The following is a 21,195-nucleotide window of genomic DNA, read 5'->3' as shown; positions in this document are numbered from 1 at the left end:
TAATAATAAGTATGTGTAATAGCAATGTTAAATGTTATTTTCTAAAGATGCTTTTAGTATGACATTCTAATTTAAATGATATCACACTATGTCAATAAAACTAAGAAAACCTCCTTATTGATTATATTACACTTAATATAATTCTTCATTGTGAAATTTCCAAACAGCATGGACTGTTTTCTTCAGGATCAATCTGAGACAGCAATTTTCTAAATGTGGACACAGTTGGGCAGGTGAAAAAATGGCGTCCTAGAAAGTTGCTATATTTGCATGTTAAAGGACGAAGTGGCTTCAGATGGTCACATGATTATCCTCTTAATTAATATTATTCAACTAATCACCTTAAACTACTCAAAAATTTTATTAATTGATTAAAATATACATGGTTCTGAAGCAAACAAAATAACTGATGACATTTCACTCTTATTCATTGTGGGCACATTGAAATGTATCGCTGAGGGAGTATTTTGATTCTTCCCCTGAGTCATAATTAAGCGTAGTGCAAACTTCCTTCAGCTCCTGTAAAGCATTACCTGCGTCATGATTTTTAATTCTTAAAATCTGAGAATTCATCCAGAAACTCAGATTAAAAATGTGCCTTCTCCTCCCCACGTTTTAGTTCAATAAGACAAACTAAGAGAAAGTCTCAACTATAGATCGTCGCTGGCAATTCTCCTGAGCTAGAGGTTCAAGATGGCTCAAAACCAGGTTGAAACAATTAATTTTCTGTAAGAAAGCGCATCAGAAATATAATGATGAATTTCTAGTGATTAATAAATGACAATAAATATTATTTTTCTCTTCAAGTAGAAGAAAAGTAATTTAATAATATGATAATTTTCTCCCGCTGTGCTGATTTTTGATTCATTTATTCTAAGCTGTCGGGGATCAGATATGATCTCAGTGGGGTTTTTTTAGTGGAAATAGCAGAGATGTGTGTAAGATTAAGCGTCTTTGTCAGTTTTAGCAGTAGGTTCTTCAGAGGACTACTAAGATATATATACAAAATACAGAAAGTAGTGGGAAAATCACAAAGGTGAAACCATAACTTTACAGTCATGGTTTATTAAAAAAAAAATATTTATTGTAGTAACTTGGTTCAGCAATTCAAACTTAATATAGACTAATTACACCGAGGCCAACGTTTTCAAGCAGTTCTTTCTGCTAAAGATGTCGATTTTCTGCTTTTGAGTGATGAAGCTGAAACGGGTTTATTTGTGCAGCAAATTCAAACATTACTTTGGAGAGGTATAATAGAGAAAAGTAATAGAAAATTGGAATACAGGAAAAAAAACAATATTGTGAAGAATGTCAAGCTCAAGCTGCCCAGCAAAATCCCAAGTTTAAATCTAAAATATAACAGTACTAAAATAAAAAGTGTGCTCACTGAAATAAGAAATATGGTGGCACACCAATCTGTGGTTAAGTTGCTGTTGTTCCAGATCTCTTCCCCTTTGTTGTACTGTCACTAAAAATAACACATTTAGTTGTAAGACTGAACAACTGGATTTGCTGCTCAGGAGGAAACTCACCACAGCACCGTGTAGGGATTCACTGAGCTCTGGAGAGTGATCCATTATTTCACAAATATTTGCATTAGCAGCATGTCAAGGTACTGGATTTCATACCCCTGTAGACATGGAGGTAGTTTGTAAACCGGATTTCCATTTAGATGTTCAACTGTGAATATTAACTAACAGATTTTAGCCTGGGTGAATTACATTTAGAGCTTGACAAAATACTGATCATAGCAGTTCTTCAAGTAGATTTTCTGGCTTGGGTAACACAAGTCCTCACCTTGTCAGTACAAGTGAAAAGAAAAGCAAGATCTTGTACCTCAGAGTTTTCTGAGTTCTTCTGAGATTTTGGTCTAAAGATTTTGGTCTCAGTTTTGATTCTTTACCAGAGTAATTTTGCCACTTACCAAATTTTCCATGAGATTTAGATCTAAGTCAGGGGTTTCTGAGGATTTAACTGAAACACATTGTAACGTAAGTGGGAATATTCTTTTGTCCTTTTTTTGATTTTCTATGCTGAAACAGGAAAATATTGCTCCATGGCCATTTCATTTTCTGAACTGATTGATAAAGGCTCGTCCAGCTGCTGAGAGAGCAGCGATAGTTGCCATGGCTTTGTCTCGACGTGCAGACTTATTGTCTCTGAAAAATTAGCAGATGCAGTTGTTAAGCATCTTTGGCTGGATGTGTTTTAATATAATGGTTGTCTGAAATAACAGCCTCAGAGGCATTAAAAAACTGAGTGTGTGCGGTCCTTAAATTCTGCTCACCAACAATACCCAATGTGTTGTTGCAAATGATCCAATTTAATTAAATAGTGCCAGTAAATTAAAGCAGATCACCAGCAGCAGGAGCCTGCTTGTTTCAAGCTGGAGTTTTTAGGAGTAAATCTGCGTTGTCATTTTGCTAAGTTAACTTCCAGAATATGTACTGCAATTCCAAGTGCAAGACGTCCCCCATATTTTCTTTTTATAGATTTCCGCCCTGCTTAATTTTACATTATTTTCTGCTTGACTGCATGTTGGAGTCCACATGGCAAATACAAGTCTAGCATGGTCACACATGGAGACTATTGCGGCAGTGAATAAGAATGAAGGATGACTCCCGCATTTGGAGGTAGATCTAGTTGATCTGAATAATGTCATGGTTGATTCCTATTTGTGCATATTGTACGCTGGGTGTTTCAAACATGCAAGAAGACAATGGCTGTCGTAATGTAGGAGGTGATAAGAGGACACACACACACACACACAGAAAGTATGATTCATGGTAAGACTAATAAATTTTTTGGTGGTGTTTTCATCCTTTCTTCTGTTGCTACAATATAGATAGGACAAAAGGATGACTTAATACTGAACTTTCAGTTCAGTACAAGTTCATTTATAAGTGCTTTTTTCTTTTCAAATTGTTTACACACTCAAAAATATTTTAAGAGGCATTCAGCCTTTTCTTCTTTGCATTACCAGGACACATTTCTGATCTTGTTTGCCTTTATAAACTTTGATGTATATTATATTAGTGTAAATCTACAAAAAGTCCCTGACTGTAGATGAAAATCTCTTTTTTCTTCTTATCAGTCATAAATTAAATTAAAAAACAAACAAGCTACCACAAATTCTCAAATAGCATGCTGATCTTTAATTAAAAATGTTATGTTATAAATGCATGGAGACAAGTATTAAATGGTTGCTTATGTCAAAATGCTACACGGTAGCTATGGCTACAGTGTTGTAGCGTGTGAATGTGTGCTAAAAGTATATAAATTGATACAATGGAAGGCAATTACCACAAAAAAAGTCCTTTGAAAACCATATTATGAAGCTTTCCTTCTCATGTCACCTTATATGTTCAAAATTAACCTTAAATTTCAACTTATGTGTCACATCAATGAAAACCTAATGTAATTTTGATGTGACACATAAGCATTTATTAACATTTTGGTCTTACTAGAGGGTTCAGCTTTTAAAACACAAACAGAAATTCCAAAAATAAGAGATTAAGAAACTATAATACATTTATAAGCAATAACAACCCAACTTTATTGAGCCTAAATGCATTTGTTTTTAAATTCTAGATTTAATTTATTGCTATTGTAAGAATGTCGATCTCATGTTGTATAATTATCTTTTGCTAAATTGGGTAAAATCTATTCTTTCACGTTACGTCCTTTACACCTCTAATGTGGGAAGTTAATCAGATTATTTTGTAGGTGTCAGGGTTCCAGATGGATGAATGTCTGCATGAGATTAGTGAAGATCCTGTCATTTTTATAAACTCCCACATGTTGTCAGAAAAGAGCCGATATTGATGCTTTTAAAGCATTCATATTCTTTTATATTTGAGGTAATAAATGATGGGTCTGAATTTGTTGGATAAATGAATAGACTCATTTACTGGACTCTTTTTTTTTTTACCATCTTTAGAAGGAATGTGGTCTGGCCTGTTGGCTGAACAGTAATATTGAAGCTATTTTTCTCCTTTAAATTTGCATAATCTTAAAATGTGTATTATCATTTTATTATATAATTTATGGTATAAGCAATTAATCAATAAAACAATTTATTTCATATTAAAAGGAATATATTTTTAAAAAAAGGTTTTATTTTGCTCTATTCAATTTTTAATGGTATTACCTATGAAACATTGTTATATTGTTCCATTTTTATCTCATTATGTATCTAGGAAAGTAGGAAATGTTTATTTATTCTATGTAACAGCATCCTTTTATTTTATGTATCACATCAATGGTACTTAGTCTCCAAAAAATCCCAAACTACTTGACTTTATGCACGAGGACTATCTATCTGGCACACAAATCAATGAATGACACATATTAAAATGCTGTTCACTTCCTGATATTTACAACAAGAGCACTAATAAGGTCAAATAATGGGGCAAGGTTAAATGATAAGGTCTTTCTTCCAACATGAATTTACAAATTTGTGCTTTACAGTTTCTCATTGTGATGTGAACTGAAGCCTGCAGCACAAGACTGTTTCCAAAGGGCCAGTCCAACATCCAAAAGGATCTGATCACAAATGACAGGCAACATTTTAAGTTTAACCCACTTGTGGACTTCATGTTCTCTACTGCGCTTCAGGCAAAAAAAATCCCACCAAGTGAAAAAAATAAAACAAGCAGGTAGCAGAAAGATGAACATAATAAAATAATAAATACAAAGAATTTCAGATTTCAAATTACGTGCACAAACGTAACTTTACTTTCAGTTTTACCTTAGAGGACTTACAATAAAGGATAAGAGGAAGAGCAAGGTCATGTAAATGTGTACGCAAACATTTTCTATAAATAAAAGAAAAAAGGGGGCTTGTTGTGGTAGTGCATATGCATACTTTGTTTTGCAGCAAAGTGGCTGACTACTACTAACTTTCCCCACAGGCTACTAATGTTGTATTGTAAGAAAGTGTCTGGATACACAATAACATGGTGATTTGTTTTTTATTTTTTACTTTGCTTTCATCTTAGATACACAGCAGTGGCAATGCCGATGCTGTACAACACGCGCTACAGCTCCAGGAGACGAGTCACCGTAATGATCTCTGTTGTTTGGGTTCTCTCCTTTGCTATATCATGTCCCCTGCTGTTTGGCCTCAATAACACAGGTAAGAGGGAGTTGAATACAAATCTTCTCTACGGTCACTGTCATGTATTCTGTGTATTTGTCTGACTTTTACGCAGGCAGCAATAGTCCCACATGACTTCAGGAACAAACATTTTCACTCTACAGACTAATGTCAGTGCTTGGCAGCCATTTATAGAAACACTAATGCACATTTTTTAACAAGCTTTTACTTGCAAGATTCGCCTCATGTCGTATAAGCCTTGGTCCTTCGGGTTGGTTACTGTTTAGTTGCAGTCAGTCAAACCTTTGTTTCACCAGACGAAACATCAAGTTATTTACAATACGTCTGAAAGTGCTGAACGTTTAACACTTTTATTCTCACATCCATTACTGGATCCTAACTATAGATAATTATGTAACTCTGTATACACATGCTGGACTCTTGGAGCCATTTTGCTGGCAAAACCCTGGACGACAGTGAAATTGGCAATTCAGCAAGCTCGATGCAATACAAACCTAAAACCTACGTCGGGTTCACTGAGTAGCAACCTGTCCAGGTGTTTGGTCTGTCCATTGCTTCCAGCAACAACTAAACTCCAAGCTGCAACAATTTTAAGCTGTAGCATCTCTGCAGTGAGTGAGACAAGTGTTTAAAAAGTAATTAGATTCCCAAAATAAAACAGTTCAAGCAAATATGTCTTCCTCTACTCAAAACATGCAGCATGACGTTTTTCCATTCACCTTGCGCTTATCTCCACAGCAACCCGCGATGCGTCTCTCTGTGTCATCGCCAACCCTGCCTTCGTGGTGTACTCCTCCATCGTGTCCTTCTACGTACCCTTCATCATTACTCTGCTGGTTTATGTGCAAATTTATGTGGTCCTGAGGAAGCGCAGAAAACGTGTGAACACAAAGCCAAAGCGGCGCGTGTGTCAGCCTGCTGACACCGATGTAGCAACTTCACTGAGGGTGAGCAGCTTCAAAATTATGGCTCCTGTTTACAGCTTGGCAGCTTTATTGATTCAATATAAATGAGTCGCCTCTGTGTTACGCGAGAGCGCTTTATTTTTATGGGATATTTTTCTGCTGTAAAATAACAGTTTCTCCACACATTATTTAATGTAAACATGTGGGTACAGACAATATCCTGTGTTTGGAATCTATATGCGTCTGCAAAACAATAATCTTTTCAGTTCAATACGCCCGACAGTTTTAAAACAGTCCGTGTCTACAGTTGGCATTTTGTTAAATAAAACAAAGAATCAAAAAATGAAATATAAAAAAAACATAAAGCGGAACCACATAGATTTTTTTTTTTTTTACATCAAACTTAACTTTTCAGCAATAGTTTTACTACAGTTGATAATATTTTATGCATACTGGGATGCAGAGTTAAATGTGCATTAGCTGCTATATTTCATGGTTAGTTATTAAAATGCAATCAGTGTAATGTACCTTAGAGGACCTTTTCATTTAGTGGCTATTGATTTTCTCAACATGAAGAAACTTACAGAAACTTTAGTTTCAAACCAAACTTTTCACCAGATTCTCATTATGCATAGCCGTATACTGGTCTGTCAATCAAAGGATATATGCATATAAGAAATAATAATAGGCTAATTAACATATTTCATTTCTAGATGAAATTATATTTATTGGACAACTTATCACTTTTCTGTGAAGTTCAATTTCTCCAAATCAATTGAAAGATCCTATTGTTGCGAAACAACACCCTCCCTTTCCCATTCACCCCCCGAAAAACTACAAAATCTCATCAAATCTGACCTCACATCCACTATTATTTGTCTGTCTGTTCTTAGACAGCCCCTTATGTCGGGGTTTTGACATCGTACCCTGTCCTGGCCTCACACAGCTGTGTCTGTTGCAGGATAAGTGCACTCATCCAGAAGATGTAAGGTTGTGCACCATGATTGTGAAGTCCAATGGAAGCTTACCTGCCAACAAGAAAAGAGTGGTATCTTCTCTTTTTCTGTCACTTGTTTTAAATTGTTTGCGTCTTATTTCTGTTCAAGTTTCTTCTTTTTGAAAAAGCACTAGACTTGCAACTGATGCTGTTGTGAGAGTCCACCAGTTCATCAGTATGTTTCTAATTAGTCAGATTTTTTTTTTAAAGCCAGCTCTACTTTCTGAAGGCCTACCTGTTGTATGAAACTTGTTACATTTTTAATTTGCGTACCCGTCACTGAATCTACTGACTATATATAAAGACAACGTTGTGTTAACAGCTTCCAGTGCATTGCAAACATTACCTGTGGTCAATATTGTCATTTATGTCCACTAACATTTGCAAACCTAGTGGGCACAGACGAAGTATGTTAACTATTAGACAAAACTTTTTTTTAAAATAACCCAAAAACCTGATTCTTTAGAGCTTCTTTCGATTCAGAACAACTACGTTATTGATTCCTTCTTGCCTTCATTCCAGTATTAAGATATCATTTGTCTAAATGTAATGTTTGTTGCTTTTTTGCTGTTGTCAACATATTTGATTATTATCTTTTGTTCTTATTGTACTTTGAAGTACCTCTCTGATTATATGTGACATGCATATAAACTTAACTTAATATTTAAATCATCTCAAACAGGATATTTCTTTTAATAAGATATAAACAAATAAATTCTAGAACGCCAAACTTTTCCCTTAATTATGCCTTTTGTAGGCTATCCTTGCACTCACAGAGGCCCCAAAAAGCTCCATGAAATATTGGTCAAGGCTAATTTAATAATGTGACAAAGAAGGCTGGATTTTTGGACAAATATGAAGAAATGACACCACACCTTTGTGCAAAGCAGTATATATTTTTTATATATATTTTTTAATGTTACCCTTTTCTTCGAATGATAAATGACATCCTGCTTTGCTTGTCTTGAACTTCAGATTTTCATCAAAGAAGCTGCCACTGATGGGGATGACTTGGAGCTGGATGAGCTGAACAACAGCGGCAGCAGCCACAGGCAAAGACATCCGACGCACAGTGCCCTTGGAGACACTCCGGCCACTAGTCACCAGCAGCTAATGCCCAACAAGGCCAACGCTAGCCCCACCTCCACGCCTCCCACTCCGCCTGAGGACGGCCACAAAGCAGAAAAAAACGGCGAGCCCAAGGAGGCCCTGGCTGACCCAGCACCAGTTGTAGCCAAAGCCTTCCAGACACAGGCGCTACCTAATGGCAAGACTCAAACCTCTGTCAAAAACATGAGCAAGAGGAAGATCTCCCAACAAAAAGAGAAGAAAGCCACTCAGATGTTAGCCATTGTCCTCGGTACGCTTCATCTACTTAATGTTTCTTTTATGTTTTTTATTTTTGGAAAACAATTTCAGTTTTTGTGTAGGGCCAACAGAGTTTTCAGCAAGGAGCACAAATTAATAACAATCACGTCCATTTTTGAGGAAACAACTCTTGTTTACAGCTCTCTGTTTTATTGGTAAATAATTCTGCTAAAGTTATTGAATCTAATGTTAAGCAGCCTTGCTGGCATGATCAATTGTTTATTGGGTTAGATCCAACAAGAGTGCCTCAGTTACATAGATCTTTCTAAACAAATCACTCTTTAGCATTTTCTATTAGTGTTAAGCGTAATTAGCATGGTTGAGCTTACCAGCAATAGCCTCTGAAAAGACGGAGAGACTATTTAACTTTAACTGAGGTTTCTGAAACACTGCCAGCATTTCTCACACCACCAAGTTCCATAACAGACAGAGTTTGGCTTGCAGTGTTACGTGCAGCTCCACCGGTGTCTTACTACCCAACTGTGTCAGTCTGAATGACAAGCCTTGTTGTAAAGTCCCCCCCCCCTATTCCATTTTAATACCTCATGGTAGTAACTTTGATTCTTCTTCCCATAATAATATCTTCCGCACTAAAGAGCGGTGCTTTGTTGGATTGGAAGACATTACGTTTTTATGTTTCTAATCAACTTCTTGCTGCTCATAATCATTCAGGCATAACACTGTTCCAGAAATTCATCTGTGTCTGTTGCAGGCTCTGTATCTAAAATGATCAAATTCTGATTTTTTTGTCAAATTGTATTTTTTTGTTATGGCCGTTCACACTTCCAAATAGATGTGACCTGTATGTGACCTCCGGTGTGAACGGGCAAATGACCTGAAAGTGTCCCTATGCGCAGTAGAGGGCGCAATAACGTCAGCGATCTCAGTGTTTTGCCAACCGCCATAAAAAGAAGAAGTGGTCAGTGTTTGCAGATGTAAACATGGAGGCTAATGGTGAAGCATAGCTTCCATATTGGAAGTTGTTATTCATTCAGAGCAGCATTTTAACAACTTGATCCTCATTATGGTCGTTGTTTTTCTCCTGCTTGCGCATATCAGGATGCAGAACAGTGACATTTGTTGAGAATCAGTGAGGCTCAGGTCAGATGAATGAGACCTGGACATTAGGTCGTATTTGAATCAGATAAATATCGGATCAGGATCGCATTCGAAAAGAATCTGACCTGTGTTGTTCACACTGTCATGAAAAGATCAGATGCAGGTCAATTTACGTCAATCAAATCAGAATTGGGTCACTTCAGGGTGCAGTGTGAACACAGCCTCAGCGAGAGCAAAGAGGAGCATGAGCAGAAGTACAAACTTTCAGTAGTCAATATCTACAGACCTTGAAAACCCAGGTGTCCTTCAGGCAGGGGAGAAATTGGACAAATCACAGCTGTCTGTCTGGCAATCCATTGGTCAAGTTTATTGGGTTTGATAGTTGTGCTGCCCCTTGTCTGAACTTTGGTGCAGGGCAGGTTATATTGTGGAGCATACCTTGACATTTTGGACAGTTTAAATGCAAATTGCTCGTTGTTCAACTTTGAGGAAATAGTTTAGAGATGGCCCATTCCCGTAACAACATGTCTGCAAACAATGTACTTAAAGACATAGATGTCCCAGTTTGAACTGCAGATAAGTGAAGGTTTTTGTGATCAGATTGTCCTGATCACAGCTTATTGAAGAAATGTACCTGGACATGATGTGGTGACTTACCAAACCCAATAGATTAAAAGTGTCTGTGAATGCAGATTCATTTAATTAAAAAGCAGGATTCTTTATTAATTAAACAAAATATAGTGCAAATTTGTTTGCACTATATAAATATTATTTATTTTGCATTTTACATACGTTTTTTAAATTATGACATTTTAAAATTCAGATTGTGCAATGACTCAATTACTAACTTCACTATTGAATTTGAAAAATGATGCATCAGTTATCTTCACATATCCAAGTGTTCAATGTACCTTTGACTAGAAGGTATCTTGTTAAACTTCATATTTAGTTGTTTAGTGATCTTTAAGCGTAACATTGTTTTGATGACTCGTCATGATTTCAGTATGAAGTGAAAATAATGGTGTCTGCATGTTCTTTTAGAATCAAGCACTTCTAATCAAACCTCTTAGGGAACACAGCTTGAAACTGATAGCTAAATTGCTATTTAGGTTCTAATTAGCAACAGGACATTCTGTCACTGAGCTGTTCTACATTTATGTCTAAGTCTCCAACATGTAATTGGCTGCCTGGGTGAGCATGTTGTAGAATAATGCAAAAAGAAAAAGAAAAAAAAATCAAACTGATGCAAGAAAGAGTAATAATTTCTGTTCTCTGAGTGCAACTTTTGTTTGCAAACCCATATTCAGGTCTAATATACAGCAAGGGCTTGACTTTGTTTTCTCCCACTTACATTGTTTCTCTCTTATTATCTCCTCAGGTGTATTCATCATATGTTGGCTGCCATTTTTCATCACCCATATCTTGAACACCCACTGCACCAAATGCAAAGTTCCCGCTGAGATGTACAACGCTTTCACTTGGCTGGGCTACGTGAACAGTGCCGTGAATCCCATCATATACACCACCTTTAATATCGAGTTCAGGAAGGCGTTCATTAAAATCCTGCACTGCTAAGCTGCTGCATCCCTTGCAGATCAGACTGAGGGAAAAGGGCACAAATTAAGGGTCTGGCAATTACCTCATCCTGTGAAAGGAAAATGCACCATGTTGGGAAAAAAAAAACAAGACTGAAAAGTTACTGAAAAACTGGCAGTGTCTTTTTTGGAAGGCGCGTTGACTATGTGTGTGTGAGTTGTTTGTGGAGTCCTGTTCTCCAGATAACTGAATGTAAAACAAGAAAAGTCTGTAACAATGATCTGTTTATGGAGAAAAAAAACTAACACTATTCTCTGAAATCATTGTGTGTGTTACGTAAGGAGCCATCTGTGTATACCACACACATGCAAGTAGCATTCTGCTATTTATTATGTGCGTACTCCATGTTTCCATGAAGGAAAAGCTACGACGTCAGTGTTCATTGCAGTGTTGATATCGATGCATCCAATCTTACTCCTGAAATCTCTTACAGGTTGGGAATATGACGGGAAGGGAAGATTTACTTACTGTACAATGTGACGATGCCAATATTTGCAATTTTGCATTTTATAAATAATCTAATATTGTATCTTAACGAATCAGAATATCATTGAGAAATTAATTTCTTTCATTAATTCAATTCTAAAAGTGAAACTCATAATATATTTTCTTCTGATCATTTCAATTATTATGGTTTGCAACTGATAAAAACCTAAAATCCACTTTCTAAGAATTGTGGTTTACTAAAAAAGTAGCGCGTAGAATGTGCACAACACTTTATTTGAGATGCTACACAGTTACTCTGTTTAGTTTAAGTCAGGTTTAACTGAATAAAATAGATACCATAACCGTTTTTATTAAAACAGTCTGGATAAACACCAGAAGATGACATGGCTCCCTCTCCAAATCATTACTGACTGTGGAAACTTTACTCAGGATCTGAAGCAACTTGAATTCTGTGTCTCTCCACCCTTTTTTCCAGACTGATGGACATATTAAATTAAAATGCAAACTATACTTTCATCTTAAAAGAGGGAAATAGAGGGGTGTTTCGAGGCACAGTGGTTAGAGTGGGTTACACCCATTCTGAGTTCAACTCCTGTTCTCGGTTGCTTTGCTGCTTGGTTTCTGACCCTTTCCTTTCACTTTCAAATAAAGAACACTAGTGCCAAAAATAATTCTTAAAAGAAAATGTGCTTTGGATCAAAGAGGACCTAGTCCAGTCCTCTTTCTACTAATCCCTCACAAGACACTCTTGGGAACAAGGAGTGCATCTGTAACCAGTTTGTATGTGGCCTCTCTTCAACCAACTTGGTCAGACCCTGGCTCTGAAAGTTAGACTTTTGCTTCACACTTTCTCCTTCTACTCAACTTTCCCTCTGTTTGCCAACATAGGATACTATATGGCCAGTCTTCAATATTTTGTAGAGCAAAATGTTGGGTTTTCATCAGCTGTAAGCCATTATCATCTTAACTGAAATAAGTGTTGGAGTTATATTACTCTTTTCTGTAATGACTATAATTGAGTTTCACTTTTTGAATTTATATTTTGACAGAATTAATCTTTTGATACCATTTTATTTATTGAGATGCATGTATTATTATTATTATTATTATTATTATTATTATTATTATTATTATTATTTTTTTTATTTTTTTTTTTTTTTTCTGTATATGTACATAGTTTTCATAACACATCATCTGTGAATATATGCCTGCAATGGAAAAGTGATGCATGCTACACTGCTCCTCTACTTGACTTTTCATAAAATGTATGTTACAAAAAATAGCAAAAGATCTCCAGTAAATAAAAATAAAACGCATAGTTAAGTGCCACACAAATATCACTGTTTGTTGTATGTGTCAATCCAAGCTAACTTGTTCATGTTTGGTAGCCTCTGTTTGATTAATATAGCTGACTTTGCTTTGCTGCAGTTGAGTTGTTTTATGGCAAACTAATGACCTGTATGTGGAGTTTGCAGCTTCCAGGTTTAATTATTTGGATGTGTATAAACCCCAAAGTGGCCCCCCAGGGGTTCTGCAAGTGAGAATGAGGTTAGGTCGATGCAACGGAAACAAAAGCTGCTGCAATAAATCACTGAAAGCTGTGTTTAGAGTGACACATTTTCAATATATTCAGGACAGCCTTAAAGACATTATCAATAAGAGCCAGAATGTATTTAAGTGTCCCTATGCTAAGAGAGGTGGTAGAATTTAAGATGATGTGACTTTACAGTGTTTTACACAGAAACATGAACCTGAGTTTTCCATTAAAAACTTTGAATGCCAATTTAATTTTCTTTTCTGATTGACACCCAACTTCAAGTATTGATACAGAAACTATAGTTTTTCATAAAAATCCCAGAATATTTTCCCAAATATTATCTAGAATAACAAACATATCAATGATCATAGATTATTTTTCTTTTTTTTTCTTTTTTTTTTTGTAAGGAGAAACGTTATCTGCAATTTGAAACAATAATAGGAGTGCATACTAGAAAACGTCTTCAGAAATTTAAACGGGTCCTGCCAAAATGTGCCTGTCAGTTCTGATGCTAAAAATTAGCATCATCACTAAAGTAAGCTGCAATGTACTCAATATCATATGGACAGTAACAAGCATGTTGAGCAACATGGATTTACTCCATTCAGTGTGATAAACATGGCTAATAAATAAACAAAATAACTTAAAGCTTATTTTGGGGAAAAGGCTACTGCTAATGTGGGCGCTACGTTAGCAATGCTTGTGCTAATGTTTATGCACTGCCTTTACTTTTGGAACAATAAAATTCAGATGTTTACTTCTGAATTTGCTCGTCTCTTAGCAACAGATTAACAATAACTATTGTTATTGTTAAAAAAAACAAGATTTCTTCTGATTTTTCAAAATGCTACTTATCCTATACTACTTAGCAAGAATTGTGCAGTTGGTGAATTTGGTAAAAGGCTAATCTTTTTTTTTAAGTATATTCAACACAAAAGTAACAATCTGACTTTTACACGTGGCAGTTTTTAATTACGTCACTGCGACCTCTCCTGCGCATACGGGACACTTTCTGGACGTTTGCCCGTTCATACTGGACAACACATAGAGGTTGCATAAATTTGGCAGTGTGAACGGCCACAGCAAAAAAAAAAAATCTGAATTGGGTCACTTCAGGTGTGAACGCAGCCTAAAGATAAGTAATATTTCAAAAGAGCATAAGGAATCTTATGCAAACAATATTTGTTGGTAATGTGTTGCTATGATATGTTAGCAGAAATATTAGCAGTGCATTGACCCCCAACGTTTCCCTCAAATAAGCTGTTTAGCTATGTTTATTTATTAGCCTTGTTTAGCGGACTGAATAGAGGAGGTCAATGTAAGACAGCATGCTAGTTTGCAAGGCATTTCAATGCTCTCCTTTGCATAACAATATTCTGTTAAAAAATGCTAAAAATATTTTGATCTTTATGTTATAAAACATATAAAGCTAAAATTAAAAATGTCAACATTTCATCAAGAAATTACCAAAATATTATCAGTAAATTGGTTTTAGTGTGTGATGCAGGGCTGGCGCAAGGTGGTATGTTTTGACTCAGAAGCAGAAGAATTACAGCCCTCTGCACAACTATCAAGGATGCAGCAAGCAGTTTCTGTGCAGCAAGTCCACAACAAAACACTTGTCTTTTCCAGCTGCCATTGCACAGTGCATGCAGAGGTTAAACCAGCTAACCGACAGTGACATTTTCATTTGGGAAGTTTTTGAAACTTCCCAAATAAAGTTTTTGGTGCTTCCCAAGCACCAAAAACATGAACTTATTGTCAGATTTTCTGACAATAGATTTGTCAAACTTTTGCATTTGCAGCTGTTTGAGAAGCAGAACCAAAGTACCATAGTACAGATGGTTTAGTGTAACCACCAGTATGATGTGAGTGATAACTAAAAGCAGTTTATACTGACAAAACCATGCAGGCAACACATATATCATATTCATTACATTAGAAAATGCATTCTGTTGCATTTACAATACATTTTAAAAATAAAAGACTTTGATATAATATTAAAAATACTTTGCATTAAGCCAACATTTCTGTATAATATGTTTTTACTGGTCTGATATAATATTGTAATTTTATAGATTAAATAATTGCATTTGTTAAAAATCATTCAAATTAACAAATGTAAAGACACTATGTAACAAATGTATTTAATCTGTATAATGTGTTTCATTTAGTGAACTGAGATAATGAAACAATATTACTTTTCAATAATATACTAATGTATTGAATAAGCCTATGATATTAGTTAAGCAATTACTATGTACAACTTGTAGAAAGTGTAATAGAAGTCCAATAATTTTCTGCTAATTTTCCTTCTGTCTGTCAACAGCCTTGTTGTTGACGCCTCTGTTGCTGCTGCTGCCGCAGTGCTGGCCTGGCTTCTGATTGAATTTCTTATCGTATTAGGAAACGTTAGAACGTTGGCAATTCAGTTCCAGGCGTCAGTTCCCCTAAAGCCCTCAGGGCTCCAGTTAAAGGCTTACTAAAGCTTCTTTCTTCTTGTTTTTTTTTTTAGCTACGGCGCTCACACCTCCTCTTTCTGGACCCTATGTGTCCCAAACATAGCTTTAAATGCTGCATGCTGAAATGACACATGACCTGGCTGTGATACTTTTTTTTTTTTTTACAACATTTATGATGTTGCACTCTGTATCACTGGGGCTTCTGAGCAGAATATCAAAGACCGGGTGAAGAAACAAGGATGGAAGAGTTGGCAGTCTGCTGTGAATGAAGTAAGAGGCTGCAGCATGAAACATGGGGTCCATACGAAAGCCTTTGTTATGTCAATCATCTGTTTTCCTTATGCCTTTAGTCTCCAGTCTGTTTTTTCCCTCATCCCCACAGTACATTTCATACTGTGAGACACGTCAAGAAAAGCTGCTGGGAGTCTGAGTAGGATAAAATCTTTTTGCTAACTCTGTACCTTTAGCTAACAATAATAAAGTAATTTTACATGCTTTGAAAAAAGGCTTATAGCTTTCAAACAATGTTCAGCACAGACTCTGAAGAACATGACTGTGGGCTGTGTTAAAATACTCAGAGATTGCCTACTTTAGAGGTTTTACAAAAGGTATTGCTGATATTTTACATAATAAGAAAAGAGAAAATAATAGAAAAAAAGTTAAGTGCGTGTTTTGAATCTTTACACCTTGATCTTGCTAAACGTAGCAACTCTTTGCTGTCATGTTTGCTTATGTATTTGTAATTAATTGTATTTATATCTGATCTGAATTTCTCCCTGTTTTTGTTCTAAACTTTCTGACTAATAGGGAATAAATGCAATATGAGATTCTGAGAGATTAATTCAGAGATTAATTTGAATGACTCAGAAACATAAACAAAAAAACTAAAGCAGGTGAGTTGTTTCCATTTACAATCCCAGTCAATGTCAAAAGCTTTTGCACTGGTCCATCCCCATTACATAACCCAGTGTCTGTTTAGGGAAAAGGTCTGAAGCGGCACAAGAGGACAGATAATGTGACACTTCAGAATAATGCTTTTAATACTCCTTTCGAAAAGGTCAGCTTCTAACAGTATACGACCGCAGGCTCAGAGCAGCACTTCTGTCTTGCGGTGGTCGGTAAAGCAGTGGTGAGTGCAGCCTTATTGCTTGCAATGTAGCTTTGTTTATTTGTTGAATCTCTTTGTTCTTGAATTGCTTTATTTGTTCTTTGCTCTGAGACAGACAGCTTCAAAAGTGTTTCCAGTGTGACAAAAATGGTATTTGCCTCCTTTGAGGTTTCCTTTGGCTTTCTTCTTCACAATTGGATATTTTTAATTGTAGTAATTCAAATATTCGGCACAGATACACTCAGTAAACACAAATATCGATTTTCAAATGGTGATTTAATTTACTGAGAGACAAGAAATATATATATCTGAAAATATAATTGTTCCATAAACTTGTAACCTGCTTGTGCCAGACAGGAATATTTGAATGTACATAGCTGTGTAAAAATCTGTTCTTCTTGTCTTCGTTGAATTGTTTTAGTTTAAGTGCGTTGCACATTATAACAAGCATAACTTGTATGGTATTCCATAAGGTCCCCTCCAATAGTTTTAATGATCCTATCAATTACAGCATGTCATCTGAGCCCTGAAGGAGCCTACGAACATCATGGTAACACTGGCTTGTCAGTTTAATGGAGTTTTTTTCATTAAATGTTGTATGATTTAAGGCCAGATATTGTAGGAGACACCCTGCTCCTGTTAAAGAGTTCCATTTTTGATCTAAGGTGCCCACAAAACTTTTCCCAAAAAGTCCAGATGTTGTTTTGCCAAACGTGCGGCATGTCTTTATATCCTTTTCATTATGCAACAATGTACATAAGCTAAAATATACCATGCAGAAAAGTGAAAAGCTTTGCTGCATTCTTAGTTAAAAGCGGAACAAAATTTTAAAGATGAATGAAATAGCAATCGAATAATTGCTGCTTTTATTCACAGGTAGTGTTTCTTATTGTTCGGCTAATGTACTTATAATAAACAGCGACTCTTTCTAAATGACACTTTCCATATTGTTCAGAGAAGTTAAAAATAAACTCTATTAAGGATAAATCAGCTTCTCCTGTCATTCTGTGAAGAATCTAATTTATGCTAAAAGCAAGTTAAAAGTGTCAAACATCTCAGCAGTGCTTTCAAACTTTTTCAAAAAGTGTCTGAGGGAGGAAACATTGTAAGACAAGAAATAAATTGCAACAAACTTGATTGATTTCATGCATTTCGTGCCTTGTAAATGATCTGACTCCATAGCTGAATTTGACAACAAGAGGCTCACAGAGAAACTACAAAGATGTTAAATGTTTGTTTTTTTCAGTTCTCTATTCTTTTCTGCTAAAGAGGAGAAGCACAAAAAGAGTCCCACGACATTGGTAATTATTTATTCCCCAAGGAAGAGTATCAATCTAAATCTTAACACAATCCATCAGGTCAGAATCTTGAGGTCGGTGTTTGAGCAGCGGGGTCGGTTCTTAATTGGGCTCAGAGTGAAACTGGGAGACCGAAGAACGGCTCTGAAGTAGCAAAGCGGAGTTCTACTCACATTCTTGGAGAAATTGGTCACCTCTTCTCTCTGTATTCACTTCTCACTTCTATTTAATATGTTCCATTTTTTTCTGCTTTTGCACTTTCCCCTTCCCATTTCCCAGGTGAGACATTACAGCATTGCACCTGACCACCAGAACCAGACAGTATTTTGTGAAAAAAAAAATATATATATATATATATTATATATATATATCAGTTAAATCTGGTAGCTTTTAGTTTGTTATGCATCAGGATTTTGTAAAGCGGAAGAATTAGAGAAAGTTTGTTGATACAGAACTCTGGTAAACTTGACCTTAGCTGTCTCTAGTTACTAAATCAAACATTTCTACACTTCCTAAATGAATTTGGCCACTGCCAAAACATTTGTTGCATGCCTTACTAATGTGTAAAAGATGGAGGAGGTGAGAAAACAGATTGCACTGTGGTGCTAAATCCTATGTTAGATTTATTTTTATTGATGGTGATAAGAGTGAATTCGGATAGATGGCCCTGTGTCCAAAAAGTTTTATCACCAAATTTCTTCTAGTATTTCAGCCATCAGAATGATACAGTAATAATCACAGGTTCAGAAATACATAAAGTGCTGTCATGCATTTTCCCCTTTCCAGGCTTTCCAGTTTTTACCTTCTTATTATGCTAGTATGTTTCAAATGACCAACCAGCTTTAAAAAAATCAGAGACAACCTGAATACACATATATACGAAAAAGCCATGTCAAACAATTTACTTATTTAATAAGTAAAAAAGCTATCCAAACCTACATGTCACTGTGTAAAGAAATTGTTTTATAAACCAAGTCACCCGGTTTGTCAGTTTTAGTGGCAGCAACTCCAATAAGCGCTGAGATAACTTTTACATCACTGCTGAGAATTTTTTTCTCCAATCTTCTTTGCAGAAGAGTTTTATTTCAAACACACTGTAGAACCAATTTAAGATCATAGCACAGCAATCCAAAAAGATTTTAGTCAGAACTTTGATTTAAGTCAGAACTTTGATTTTAGTCAGGACTTTTATTAAGCTACTCCAAAACCTTTTTTTTGTACTTTTTGATTAGCACTTCAGAGGTGAACATGCTGGTAAGATTAGCATGTTTGTCCTACTTGATGACTGAGGTTGAGAGTCGATGACCCGACATCACAAATATGCTTCCTTCACAGTGAGCACTGGCGATACGGTGGAAATTTTTTTACAAAAGCGCGTAGGTGCAATTGTAATTTGAAAAGAGGGAATTGCCTTTTTTTTTTTTGCTTTCGCAGTTTTTGGTATTTGGGCTCAACACGCCTTCAGAATAGATGCTATGCAACATTTATAAATCAGACAGCTGAAGTGTTTGGATGTTTCAGGGTAACATCCGAACCTTCACATGACTTTCACACGACGAGGCGTGAAAGTCATGTGAAGGCGCATCGAGGCGCATGACGACAGTTTCAAAATGACATATTTTAGGATTTTTTTATTACTCTTTTCGTGGAGCTCCAGTTTCTGTGACACACTACCAGAGTGTTTGGTCTGTTGTCAGTTATTGACCCATGAGACCACATCAAGGTCCTTTCAGCTAAGCCTTCACAGAAAAATCCTGACAGTTATTAAGGATGTGGGATTTACCGAGACATAAATGTCACCTAGTTATGTGAGCAAATGACATCTTGACACAAAAGAGAGATAAAGACAATATAGAAGCACATATTATCTTAGGACTTTCTGAGGCTCTTTTCTGTGAAGACATTGTTTAAACTCTCTAATAAAGTATGGATGGACTGCTATATCACAGATTTTCTCTTTAATCTGAAATTGCTCTCAAAAAGCTTGACACATTTTCTGAGGTAGCCAGACTTAAACTCTGATTTTTATATATATATATATTTCCCTATGTATCAATGTCTATGTATCTATGTATCAAATGATGTTGTGATCTTACATCTTACAAACTTTTTCTTACCATCGAATCTTGGTGTTTTACCCTTTATCTTTCATCAAGCATATCAAAAGTGAGACTATCTCCAGAGTTTAAAACAGTCAAGAAATTTTTGGGATTATAACAACAATAGCTTCTTTCATCCAGCTGTATCGGTTTATAATCTGGTTTATGATCAGTCACGTGTGGGAGCTCAGGAGCCAGAGAATCCATTCCTAAACTTTGAGCATCACAAAGTGTTGGGGTGAGTCTGGAAGGATTTATACACAGAGAGAGAGAGTGGTATTAATCGTAAGGTTGGAATCGAGGCGCATGACGACATCTTTGGTTGGGCAGGTGAGATGAGTTTGAATTTACGCCTGGCTTCATTAGCTACCATAAAGCCATATGTTTTTCAAATGGTTTAATGTGGTTTACAATTTTTTTCCATCTAAATGTGATTTAGGTGGTAAAACTGAGCCGAAACACATTTTATGGAAATTAGTTTTTTTTTCCCCCCATAATCAGATGAGCTCTATATCTCCTGACGGCAGAGGCAATACTGTTTCAGTCCCCCTGAAAAGCGTTTAGTGTTAAAAATGAGCAGAGTCCTAACATGTCTGCATTTAAAAATGACAAGTTTAATCAACCCAGCAAGCCTTGGCAAGAATGTTATGAAAACTGTCCTAATCTATCAGGAAAAGAAGCGAGAGCACAACGTGAGACGCTGAACAGCAACCGTGTCAGCAATTTTTTTTTTACATGAAGGTTGAAAAAATTGCTTCGTAAATTTGTAGCAAGAATTGAGCAAGCTAGTAAGAAAAATTGTAATTAGTAAGATTACTAACCAGATTCGCAAGGCCCATAAAAACGGAGTAATGTGAAAAAAAGTGCTTTCATTTGTTTTTTTTAATCTCTTGAAATCAGTAACCTAAATGGAAAAATGACATGATGGACTTTGAATAATTAGATGTGATGTGTAAGGAGATTATAAAAAAAAAAGCTTGATTTTAATTAAAATAAAATTGGTTATAACTGATGGGACACTAAAACCCTGGCTGTTCCTTCTGCTCATGAAATAAGAAAATGAAACAGTCCTGACAAATCTGCAAAATATCAAATACTAGTCATAAGTTTACCAAAAGTTCTTTAGAATTTTATATAAATCTAAAGTCTCAAATTTATGTCCATTTATTATTGGAAAAGCGTAATGCAGGAGTCAATTTC

General features: G+C 35.8%; 1 protein-coding gene across 3 annotated transcripts in view; it reads left to right on the top strand.

The window, feature by feature from the left end:
- drd2a (dopamine receptor D2a) overlaps positions 1-12,850 on the top strand; it is a 47,530-nt gene extending 34,680 nt beyond the window's left edge. For 2 of the 3 annotated variants that reach the window (XM_055029032.1, XM_055029033.1), the window contains exons 4-8: positions 5,001-5,137; positions 5,858-6,066; positions 6,986-7,072; positions 7,997-8,381; positions 10,827-12,850. In XM_055029032.1, coding sequence (XP_054885007.1) covers positions 5,001-5,137; positions 5,858-6,066; positions 6,986-7,072; positions 7,997-8,381; positions 10,827-11,023 — 1,015 coding nt within the window. In that variant the 3' untranslated portion in view covers positions 11,024-12,850. The remainder of the gene's footprint in view (positions 1-5,000; positions 5,138-5,857; positions 6,067-6,985; positions 7,073-7,996; positions 8,382-10,826) is intronic. The other variant, XM_055029035.1, reaches the window with a different exon arrangement.
- Positions 12,851-21,195: the final 8,345 nt, after the last annotated feature.

This window comes from Poeciliopsis prolifica, unplaced genomic scaffold (assembly GCF_027474105.1).
Source record: "Poeciliopsis prolifica strain line A6 unplaced genomic scaffold, Auburn_PproV2 SCAFFOLD004, whole genome shotgun sequence".
NCBI classification, from domain to species: domain Eukaryota; kingdom Metazoa; phylum Chordata; class Actinopteri; order Cyprinodontiformes; family Poeciliidae; genus Poeciliopsis; species Poeciliopsis prolifica.
Note: the sequence above shows the minus strand (reverse complement) of the source record. Positions and strands in the feature narration are given on the sequence as shown.